The sequence below is a fragment of the Electrona antarctica genome, assembly GCF_951216825.1.
Source record: "Electrona antarctica genome assembly, chromosome: 5".
Lineage (NCBI taxonomy): Eukaryota > Metazoa > Chordata > Actinopteri > Myctophiformes > Myctophidae > Electrona > Electrona antarctica.
Window position 1 is genome coordinate 55,330,857 of NC_136810.1, and position 12,378 is coordinate 55,343,234.

General features: G+C 43.5%; 1 protein-coding gene across 2 annotated transcripts in view; it reads left to right on the plus strand.

The window, feature by feature from the left end:
* Positions 1 to 384: 384 nt before the first annotated feature.
* LOC306923664 (transcription initiation factor TFIID subunit 4-like) overlaps positions 385 to 12,378 on the plus strand; it is a 42,668-nt gene continuing 30,674 nt past the window's right edge. Inside the window, exons 1-6 of one of the 2 annotated variants that reach the window (XM_079501887.1) lie at positions 385 to 1,766; positions 3,668 to 3,834; positions 3,960 to 4,052; positions 5,436 to 5,642; positions 8,707 to 8,829; positions 10,563 to 10,652. In XM_079501887.1, coding sequence (XP_079358013.1) covers positions 398 to 1,766; positions 3,668 to 3,834; positions 3,960 to 4,052; positions 5,436 to 5,642; positions 8,707 to 8,829; positions 10,563 to 10,652 — 2,049 coding nt within the window. In that variant the 5' untranslated portion in view covers positions 385 to 397. The remainder of the gene's footprint in view (positions 1,767 to 3,667; positions 3,835 to 3,959; positions 4,053 to 5,435; positions 5,643 to 8,706; positions 8,830 to 10,562; positions 10,653 to 12,378) is intronic. The other variant, XM_079501888.1, reaches the window with a different exon arrangement.

A 12,378-nucleotide genomic window follows, 5' to 3' on the forward strand; every position in this document is an offset into this window, starting at 1 on the left:
TGAATGTATCTGTTCGTAATGAAAAAGAATACCGGATACAGTAGGCGGGCTCTAGACCGGCCAGATATATGAGCAGTAAATAGGAACGCCTACTGCCATATTAGGGTGGTGGTGACGCAATAATAATAGGGCCTACAAATAATAATAATTGCAACTCCGACTATACATAAATGTTAATGTTGCTTAATTTGAACATCAAATGTTTCATTTTAATACCTTTTTAAATTATATACCGGTAATTAGATGTTGTGTTATTAATTATATTCTAATATGTATCTTTGCAAGTGCAACCCCCCCCCCAAAAAATAGCCCAATCGAGCAAAAGAAAAGAAAAGAAAAGAGCGCACGTCAGACCGACGCACGACGCCGATGTTCTCTTCTAGCTCGCTCCGTTTCTATGGTCGTAAACAACACGGGTTGGTGCGCGCACGCGTACATTCTAAAATACGATTTGCACAACGGTCCGACATCAAAGATGGCGGGAGCCTCCGACCCACTGGAGGACATGCTCTTCAATGAGGTGGACGAGAAAGCGGTTAGCGACTTAGTTGGCTCGTTGGAATCGCAACTCGGTCGTCAAAAGACACCCATCGCTTCGTATAGCGGGGCGAAGAGAGAGGGAGCTGCGGGCGCTGTCAGCCAGTTCTCAGGGAAAGTGCGTGATCAAGTGGGGTCTCTGGCAGTGGCAGTGGAGCAGCAGCAGCAGCAGCCACAACAAGGACAACCAAAAGCGGGGTTAAACCAGGAACCGAGCGCCAATGAGGCGCTCTCCCACAAGATTCCCACCTCTTCTACCTCTACTTTGTCCCCCGCGGGCGTCATTAACGCCGGATCTAATTTACAAACACTTGGAGTGTCTCCCGCGATCTCTCCCGTGCCAGGATCTGTAACTTTGCCCACTCAGTCTGCCGCTGCTAGCTTCAACAGGGCTACTGTTCTGGGTTCGGTGGGCAGCACCACGTCGGTGGTGTCCGCTCCCAACAACCCGAACATCACAACGCAACAAGGGATAGGGATCAGAACTGCCTCGCCCGGATTACAGAGTTTGAACGGTAACTCTGGAGCGGCGAAACGGGTCAACAACTCCCCCGGTGTGATACCACCACCGCTACCCCAAGCGGGCACCGTTATAAGTAACGTTACTGTCAGTGCCCCCGGTGGAGGAGGCTCCAATATTATTGTGTCCATGGCCTCGCAGCACCCCAACTTTCCCATACCTCAGTCTTCAGTGGCGTCCACTACGATTGCTTTGCAAAGGCACCCCTGCAGCCCCGTCATGTCCAGCGTGGTGTCCCAGAACGGGATGATGGACCCAATAAAGGTCTCTCCTATGGTCACGCAGGGGGGCACGACGGGCTCCCCGGCGTCCGCTCCTCCACCTCAGGTCATGAACCACAGCAACACTCTCATGCACACCAAAATGTTGGTGCAGCAGCAGCCCAACCAGCCAATTTCGGGCAACTCTGTCATTCTCGGAACGACTCCCCCTCCGATCAATTCCCCCATTATTTGCCAGCCTCAGAGTGTGACCAGCACCGCTGTCACGCACACACTGGCCGCCGGCGTGAAACCCTCGGTCAACGGAGTCGGTCAGCCCGCGGTGACTCTTGTGAGGCCGCCCATTGCACCTGTAATGGCTACTTCGGTCCAGCAGCAGAGGCCGGGGCTTGTTGCAAGCCCTGTCAGGACCGCTGTCCCTCAGCTGGCTGTCAGACCACAACAACAGACCACAATTCAGCTGCCTCCTGGATTTACCATACCCCCTGGTAACTATGACCTCCTATAGTTGACATTTCCCCCCCAGAATGTGTTAAGTTTCTCCCACAGTACCACCAGGACAATTTCCTGTGCTATTTTTAAGTGGTGCAACCACTTCCTTAAGTGACTATGTGTGTGGCTGGCTGGCTGGGTGGGTGTGTCTGAGCACGAAATCAGCATGGTTGTTTTTCACCACCTGTGCGCAACCTAACACACACAAACACACACGCACATATTAACTGTATATATGGTGATTTTGGGTGTGCCAGTATAGTACAGTGACAGTACAGTACAGTAGAGGGACCCCCACACGGTAACTGTCATTTCTCAACCGTTTCGGACGCTGGAACCCCCCCCGGGGACCCCCACACGGAGTTGCACCACTTACTTCACACGGGTGTGATTTTTATATAGTTCTGGTTGACAAATGAAGTGATTAAAACCTAAGTTCAGCACAATGCCAATTGTCACTTAATAAGTCGGTTTGCTTAGACAGACTTTGAGCAGTTGCTGAAAGTGAACATCGCTCAGCACCATCATGCAATGTCTTTGCAAAACACTTGTTGAACTGTCGATATGTTTAGCTAACATGGTCATCATTCAAATAGCTATGTGGCAGCGGTGGCCGAACGGTTTGCAGAGCGGTCTTGATACCGGAATGTCGCCAGTTCGTATCCCCGGACCGGCACGTTAAAATTACCACCGCTGAAGTGCCCTTGAGCAAGGCATTGAACCACTACCATGAAATGTTCTATGAGCAGGGCCTGGCTGTAAACAAGTATCTGATGCTTAGTCCAGTTACCCTGGGTAAATATAGTAACTTTGCTTTGCTTTTATGTTGGTATAATGGAGTAGAACCTCGTGTCAAAGTGTCTGCTAGAGTTAACCAACATACCAGCCTCCGTTAAAATGCACCAAGACACCTTCATTAGGAAGTTTTGTTTATCATCATTAATGTATTTCACCCTTCATAATGAACTAAATAACAGCATGGAAAGCAACGAAAGAAGTGGCACATTTGCAAAGATGAAATAAACACAGGGGCATATGAAAACATCTAATCTTACAACAAAAACCAAGAGCCACTAGATTCATACTGGTAGTTGGACGTTGTGATGTAAATAGGTTTTCAATGTAATGAGTCCCGGGATGCAGGGATGGTCTTTTAGATGAGTCCCAGGGACATTTCATGAGTCCCACTTCAACGACATTAGGAGTCATATTTTGCCATTTTTACAATTTGCAGCATTTATCTCCCATTTCATTTTATATGGTTATAATGTGGTTATATTCATGTAGAAAACAGAAGAAGAAATGATTATTATAACTAAAGCTAGCAAAATAAACTAGAATAAAAAACAGTACAGTAGTGCATCCCGTGGATGCAGAGGCCGTTGTTTTATTGCGTCCCTTAACTATAAACTGCGTTTTGGGATGCAAAATGCACCCTATTTTAATCTCAGGACGTAGTATACTATGTCAGTGGTGGGTCGGCTTGGAAGATCTGTCGGATACAGTTGACTCTTAACTGTCTGATTATTTCTAGTGATGCACCAAATATTCGGCCGCAGAAAATATTCGGACGAAAATGGCTAAAAATGCATTTTCGGCCTATTCGGTTTCGGCCTATTTATATCACCGAATAGTGTATGCAATTAATGCATTCAAAAGTGCTGAATAAATGTTTTATGGACCCATAATAGTGATTATTATTTAAGTGAAGTTTTGCCATAATCATGTCTTTTGCCATAAATCAGGTAGCTTAAAGGTACGGCCATGACAGCATGTTAGGAAAAAATATATATTATTCGGTTTTCGGCCAACTGTTTCCTATATTCGGTATTCGGTTTCGGCCAAGTAAAATTTCCCTTTCGGTGCATCCCTAATTATTTCCTTTCGTCCTTTTCAGGTATGGTTCTGGTGAGAACAGAGACTGGCCAGCTGGTGATGGTACCACAGCATGTCCTGGCCCAGGCCCAGGCCAAAACCCAACAGGGACAGACGGTCACCAACATCCCCCCGAGACCTGCCACCCCGACAGCTGCGACCACAGTCCGAGTCAGTGCACCCAGTCCGGTAAATAACAACGAGTAGATCAGATTTACAGTTGTGTCAGACAGTCTCTATACTTCTATGAAGGTTTATATATACTTCTATAAGGTGTGTAGTCATCCCTCTTGACCTCTGCCTGTTTTCTGAAGGTGCCTGTGACGGCCCAGACAGTCCGAATGGCATCTCCCGGACAGACTAGAATGGTACAGTCCCCATCTCCTTCTGCTGCTGCCATGACACAGGTGTGTACTACACTGTAATAACCCATTTTGACCTGAGATCGGATTCTAAAAACGTCTTCTACATCCTGACAGTTTTCTGAAAAAGCTATGTTTCTGTCAGTGGTTCTTCGATTTTTCAAAAATAGCAGACCTACAAGCTCGTAGCGCGCCACTCGGTGTTCAATAGCTAAAGCATAACATAATGCTAACACCAAAAGGGGTTCCTGCCCCCTAAATGGGATAATACCCTAATAATCCATTCTTTACATTTTATGCTGCTTTCAATGTAATGCATTTCCTTACTTTCGTGTTCAGCCTAACTGATGTTAGTAGTAGGGGGAGATTTGTTTTACGGCATGACTCTTGAAGAATATCTGTATTTTGGGACTGTCCTCTTGGGCTGATCCTGCAAACCACTGGACCAATCGGACTCGGAGCTAAAATATCTTACATACATGTACATGTACATACTGCCAGTGCCAGTTGGCCAAGGCAGTAACCCTTCAAATACATATATTTTTTACATATGTTTTATACTTAAAATATGTCACCTTATTTTCATAATGGAAGTCGACAGAGCTCGGATCGATTATTGTTATAAAGTACCATATTATCTGCACATAGAGTAGTAGTAGTAATACTTTTCCAAAGGGTTGATGTTAAGATTGGCGGTCATAGTCATAGAAGGAAGCTAATAAGCTGCTAAACGACTAACAGCTGCCTTGCCAGAATGCATCTGTCATCATCAATGCAATATTACTGCCATTCAGTTTCTGTACTGTTGAAACCCTAGTTAGCATTAGCATAGCAGGTATTTAGTTTTGGTTCTGGTTTGGTTCTGTCAAGACAAGATTACTTTTTTTAAGTGGCTTGTAAATTCTAGATGTGTACCAGTCACTTTCACTAGTCTATTACTATTACATTACAATAATAAAACATCAAATAATATGAATATATTCTATTATATTGGCTTATGGGTCATTAACCCATCAAAACCGGGAAAAGTGTCATTTTAGATGTTTGCGTTTGCTAGTCAAATAAAATCACACCCGTGTGAACTGAGTGGTGTAAGGTATTATATAGCCTGATCAGCTGTGGTCTGACGTAATGTAATCAGCATCAACCAATCGGCATCAACCATGCTCATTTTTTGAGCACAGACAGACAGACTAACAAAGCCAGTTGTAGGAGTGGTTTACACCACTCAAAAATGGCAGATATTCAAATCTCACAGCATCTGCTATTTTTGAACATTTTTGAAAAATCTTGATTTTAGAAGGCATTTCTAGAATCGGCCTCTAGCGTTACGCTACGGGTTGAAGTATCAGTACAGTTATCTTGATAATACTGTCAACTAAATAATACCTAAATATTGAAATGAAATATCGCCGTGTTTCTCTCTAGAAGGCCATCACGGTGGCTCCGGTGGGGACGGCCATGTCCGTGAAGATGAGTGCCCCTCAGATGAATGCCCCTCAGAAGGCCCAGACGGTGATAACGGCAGGACAGACCATGGCCAAGCCTGGCACTGTTCAAAGCAACCTTGCCATGAACAGCGTACCAGCAGCCACAGTCTCCACCCCTGCCGTCAGAATCGCGGGGGTGTCGCAGGTTTGTGCAAAACTCAGGCCAATAATGACAAAGTTGCTTTCGTCGTCAGCACCTATTTGCAGTCTCAACGGGATCTACAGAGAACACATAATGCAGATAAAGAATTGTCTTTATCTGATCAGAAAGTAAAAAAAATAAAATCACTGGTGGGTTTTTTAATTCACTAGCACTTTTCATAAGTTTATCTGACATTTATTAAACAAAGCAAATACATCTTCAACAAAATATCCACTTAAACAAAACCAAATCAAATAAAATAGACTCAAAAGGTTTACACTAAATCATATCAGTTAGTGTCCTGACTCCTCCTGACTCGAGGAAGGCAGTTGCATCTGTCGAAACGTTGGTTGCTCACTCTGCGTCCCTAATAAATAATCAGCACTTTGGCTATCAGTGTGTGCGGCCACTCTTTTGAAGTGTCCTGGCACTGTCTATAAACTAAACTCAAATGTGAGTATGGTAATCTTATAGAAAGTAAGCGTGGCTTCTTATAGATCAGCAGATTCATAGAAAATAAAAAGTACGTCATACAGTCATTGGAACAAAAATACATAGAAACACATATGACTCTGGGCACAGGGGTCACAGCCTTCTGCGGAAATCTAAATTCAACTAGAACTGCACTCTGTCGAGTGCCTACTTGCTTGTTGCACACAAGTAGGCCATACATGGCCTACTAGTGCGCAAGCAGAGCGTGCAAGTACTGTAGACCGCTACAAACGTTCAAATCTCAGCCTCTCTGTGAAAGAACGTTCGCAATATTGAATGTTTAGGTTTAGCTATTTGCTACGTACCTTGCTTTTGGAGGAAAAAAAGTAGTATTTGGAGTATGGTAATGATTACTTATGCCTGTTATGGCAGTGGTGTCAGATTACATACATGTATACATAGGGGCATTACCTTTAGTCCACCCGAAACACCTGAAACATATCATCATTACGTCACCATCGTAAACCAATTATACCCTGGCATTGGTACATATCTTCATCACGTCATGGGACATACGCTTCGTAGCATGACGGAAAACATACCTGCACGGTCTGCTTCCGTATGTCCCGTGCCAGCATATGACGTCATATCATGTGCTGCTAAGGGACATTGGTACATATCTTCATCACGTCATGGGACATACGCTTCGTAGCATGACGGAAAACATACCTGCACGGTCTGCTTCCGTATGTCCCGTGCCAGCATATGACGTCGTATCATATGCTGCTAAGGGACATTGGTACATATCTTCATCACGTCATGGGACATACGCTTCGTAGCATGACGGAACACATACCTGCACGGTCTGCTTCCGTATGTCCCGTGCCAGCATATGACGTCATATCATTTGCTGCTAAGGGACATTGGTACATATCTTCATCACGTCATGGGACATACGCTTCGTAGCATGACGGAACACATACCTGCACGGTCTGCTTCCGTATGTCCCGTGCCAGCATATGACGTCGTATCATTTGCTGCTAAGGGACATACGTTTCGTAGCACCTGACTGATAACATTACTTGCACGCTCTGCTTGCGCAGGTAATAAAGGGACTATAGAGCAGCAGTGAGAGGTTCTGCCATCAAATGCCAGCATTTCTTCAACCAGTTTTAGCCCCTATGTTGAGTTTAGATGTCAACAGACATAGCAGCAGGGGCAGATCTCTTGTATTCTGGTTACTAACTTACTTAACCCATTTATGCCTGACCTCGAAATTAAAAAAAAAATCTTCTAAATCCTTCAGTTTTCTGAAATAAATATTTTCACGATTTTTCAAAAATAGCAGACCTACAAGCTCGTAGCGCGCCACTCGGTGGCGCGCTATGAGCTTGTAGATCTGCTATTTTTCAATAGCTAAATTATAACAATGTTTAAAACACCAAAAGGGGTTCCCGCCCCAAAATGGGTTAACTATTTTCACCTGACCTGAGGAAAACGTCGATCCTCTGAGTTCCACACCTCGTTGACTAAAATGTTAGGAAGGGACTAGTGGACAAAATGGTAAATGGTGCATTTATATAGCGCCTTTTAATATCCAAGGCGCTTTACATAGATGTGTGCATTACATTGACCCATTCATTCACTGTGGGCGACTGTGGCTCAAGAGGTAGAGCAGGTCGTCCAATGATCCATGGGTCGGCGGTTCGAATCCCGGCTCCTCCTGGCTACATGTCGAAGTGTCCTTGGGCAAGACACTGAACCCCAAATTGCTCCCGGTGTGCTGGTTGGTACCTTGCATGGCTTCTGCCGCAATCGGTGTATGAATGTGTGTGTGAATGGGTTAATGTAATGCACAATCTATGTAAAGCGCCTTGGATAAAGGCACTATATAAATGCACCATTTACCATTTTATTCATACACCGATGGCAGCGGAAACCAATGCAAGGCACCAACCTGCACATCAGGAGCAATTAGTGGGTTCAGTGTCTTGCTCAAGGACACTTTGACACTAACTCTGGGGGAGCCCGGGTTCGAGCTGGCAACCTTGCGGTTTCCATCCAGCCACTCTACCCCTGAGCCACCGCCGCCGACAAGAGATCCGTTAGTCATTTTATACTTGGTTGCATGCTGAAAATAGCCGATCTATATCTAAATCAACTCTAGATTTAGTCGACTAAAATCATATTTAGTCTAGTTATAAAACTAGACTGCCACTAAAACATTCCAGGTGACTAAAATATGACTAAAACTAAATTAAGTTTCATTCCCGGAGACTATGACTAAACAAAAAAAAAATTGCTGCCAAAAACATCACTGGTGCATTGCCGGCCTCCTCCTTCTCTCTGACCTCGTCCGTGACCAATGGGAGGCCGCCTCCGTAGAGGTCCGTGTTTCTGATGTGGTCCACCAAAGTGACCAATAGGAGGCCTCCTCCGTAGAGGTCTGTGTTTCTGATGTGGTCCACCAAAGTGACCAGAGTGGCTGATTACGTAGACTAACTTCCCAGCCACAGCTCAAATCAACCAGCGCTTTCGTTTGACCACACATTTTTGACTGGACACAGTTCACAGAGATAATAAGAAATCTTAACAATGAATGGTATTCACATTTTCTGTTCTTTAATTCTTACAGGAAATGCAGGAAAACGTGAAGAAATGCAAGAACTTTCTGGCCACGCTGATCAAGTTGGCATCCCACAATTCCCCCTCCCCAGAAACCTCCAAGAATGTGAAAGCCCTGGTGCAGGATCTACTTGTGAGTAAAAAAAAAGAAGCCACATTTACTTTTGTAGAGTAAGTGTGTGTGTGTGTGTGTGTGTGTGTGTGTGTGTGTGTGTGTGTGTGTGTGTGTGTGTGTGTGTGTGTGTGTGTGTGTGTGTGTGTGTGTGTGTGTGTGTGTGTGTGTGTGTGTGTGTGTGTGTGTGTGTGTGTGTGTGTGTGTGTGTGTGTGAGACACACATACAGACTTATAGCATGTTATGTAGACAGCACTATAATTGCATTGTATGTAGTCATAGTACATATGTATAGTTTCATTATATAGATATTCCACTGTTACGTTCTTAGCTTACGCATGTTTCATGATAAATGCTTTTTATATATGTGATGTATTCCCATGCTTTTTTTGTTCTTGCTTAATGTAAATCGCTCTGGATTAAGAGCGTCTGCTAAATGCCTAAATTGTAAATTGTCACACACATCCTTTTGAAATGATATATATATATATATATTTGAGGGGCGCCAGTCCCTCCTATGTCCAGCTTTGAGGGTGCGTGTAAACAAACATTGTCCTAACACAAACATCGAATACCATTGAAAATTAATGGCCATTTTTGAACACTTTTTTTGTAAACACAAATAATACGTAAACACAAACATTGAAGACAAAAGTGAGGACGCAAATTGTGATTGGCCAGAATGAGATGTTGTATGATACGATGATGAGAGCGCCCCTCACTTCAATATAATAGAGAAATAGCCAGCACTCCGAAGTCCTTCTGGTGCATTTATTTCATTGTGCAGCACGGACAGACAAAAACACGGGCGCGTTTCGGCGTCAAGCCTTCCGCAGCGTGTATATAACGCCCCTCACTTCACACAGGTGTGATTTTTTTTAAATAATTATAGAGCGCCGAAGTCACTCTGATGTCACTCGCTCATCACCTGGTTCACGGAAGTAATTTCTCTATGGAGAATAACATGGGGTCCTCTTAAAATCGTCTCATATAAGCATTGTGGTCCAAAAATAAACAAGCTGTCTCGGCGTTACTGTCAGGGAGGTGTCTCTGTATCGTTTGCGACAGTCAGTCACTCATATATGATACCGTCTGTTTCTAGAGAAAACTAATTCAGTAGCAGTAACAATAGCGTTTTCTCTCAGTCAGTTGATTCTTCATATCCATATGAGTGAAACGGCCAGGGTGACATGTTTATTTATCAAACACAGTTCTTATATGAGGCGATCTAAAATCCCCCTATGGGGATTACAATGCAAATAAAAAGTACATGTGGAGTTTGCATGTTCTCCCTGTGGGTAGGTACCCTCTAGGGTAGGTACCCTCACAAAAACATGCAGTAATCCTGGTCTCTAAAACTACCTCCCCCTGGCCAACCGGGGCGCCTGATGGAGGGGAAATAACGTGGAATAACGTGTTCCTTCCACGCGCTATGTCCGGCCGGGGAAATTCCCCCCTGTCAGGTGAAAAGAAGCAGCTTGGACTCCTCATGCATAGAAGGAGGCATGAGGTCAGTCCGCTGCCCCCCCCCAGGTTGGCAGAGGAAGTGTAGCGCCCAGGATTACATTAGATAATTGGCACTGGGTGAAAAAACTGGCTTGCAAAATCGTGGGATAAAAATTATATAAAAATAAATAAAAAAAAGTACATGAACCCGTGGATTTGCGCCCTCTACCGATATTGATGTCAGACTTTGGTGCTCTATTGGTCTCATCCCATTTCATGACTCCACTTGTTTCTTTCTTTGTTTTAGGATGCTAAGATCGAGCCAGAGGAGTTCACCACTCGGCTCCAGGCTGAGCTGAATTCCTCCCCTCAGCCCTACCTCATCCCCTTCCTCAAGGTCAGTGGTGGAAAAAGTACTCGACATTCTCTACTTAAGTAAAAGTATCAATACTGGCCTGGGCCATGGCTCAGTGGTCCAGGCACTCTGGCAGTGTGCCGTGGGTTCGACTCCCGATCCCGACGGCCTTTACTGCATGTCTTCCCCCCCATCTCTCTCCCCATTTCCTGTCAGCCTACTGTCTGTCCCTCCATAAAAGAAAAAGGCGGAAAAAAAACATTAAAAAAAAAAGTATCAATACTGCAATGTAGGAATAAGTAAAAGCTCGGAATTCTAAATCTACTAGAGTAAAAGTACAAAAGTATTGGTATCAAAATTGGTACCAAAAAGTAAAAGTACACATTATGCAGAATGTCCCATTTCACAAGTTTTCAAAAATATGTATTACAAATCCTTTGAAAATAGCAGTTGTGTAAGGTTCATGTGTGTTTTGTAATAATAAATAATCCAAATTTACAAAGTAACTAGTAGCTAAAGTTAGTCAAATTATTGTAGTGGAGTAAAAGTACAATGTTTGCCTCTGAAATGTTACAGTGGCGTAGAAGTACTGAAGTACTGAAAATGTGATATACTCAAATAAAGTACAAATACCTTGAAATTGTACTTAACCCATTCTGGGCGGGAACCCATGCTTGTGTTTCAAGCATTATGTTATACTTTAGCTATTGAAAAATAGCAGATCTACAAGCTCATAGCGTGGCACCGAGTGCAGCGCTACGAGCTTGAAGGTCTGCTATTTTTGATAAATCGTGAAAATGTGGCCCCGAATATATTCTTTCAGAGCAGAACAGTTTTTAACTCAAATCTTTTCTTCTGGGGGTGGGGGACAACAACATATTTTCAGATGGGGGTCGGCGGCCAATTACATATATTTGTGGGCGTCCTTGACATGAAATAATTTGGGAACCACTGATACAGAAACATGAGGTTTTTCAGAAAACTGTCAGGCATTTGTAGAATCGTCTTCAGGTCTAAATGGGTTGAGTACAGTACTTAAGTAAATGTACTCAAGATACAGTATTAACAATGCTCTAATGACCATCTATTAATACCACTACTACTCCTTTAAAGCACTTCATAATGAATCAAATTAAGTAAGGCTGTTTGATTAAATTTGATATCAAGTCGTCTGTCATAGTGATTTAGATGCTGTCGTTGAGTGAATTTTAATTTTGCACGCCTGTCCTGTGACACTTGAATGATAAAACTCACATAATTTGTTTCAGACTCACAAAGTTACAATTTCAAATGTAAAACCTTATTTGCACTTACAGGCATTTATTAAAAATAAAAGTAAACGCAAAATATGACGACTATGGCCGGGGCGAGACCGGAAACCATTTATCTATGAACTCTCTTTCCAATACAAGTGCTAGCACAGAATCTCTGTAATAAACTGGACATAATTACAATCTTAACCCATTTTGGGACGGGAACCCCTTTTGGTGTTTTAAAGCATTATGTTATACTTTAGCTATTGAAAAATAGCAGATCTACAAGCTCATAGCGCGGCACCAAGTGCCGCGCTATGAACTTGTAGGTCTGCTATTTTTGAAAAATCGTGAAAATGTGCCTCAAATCTTTGAATATATATTATTACAGAGTGAACACTTTAACTCAAATCTTTGCTTCTGGGGAGGTCCCTGGAACAACATATTTTCAGATGGGGTGGCGGAGGCCAATTACATATCATTTTTGGGGGTCCTTGACATGAAAATGTTTGAGA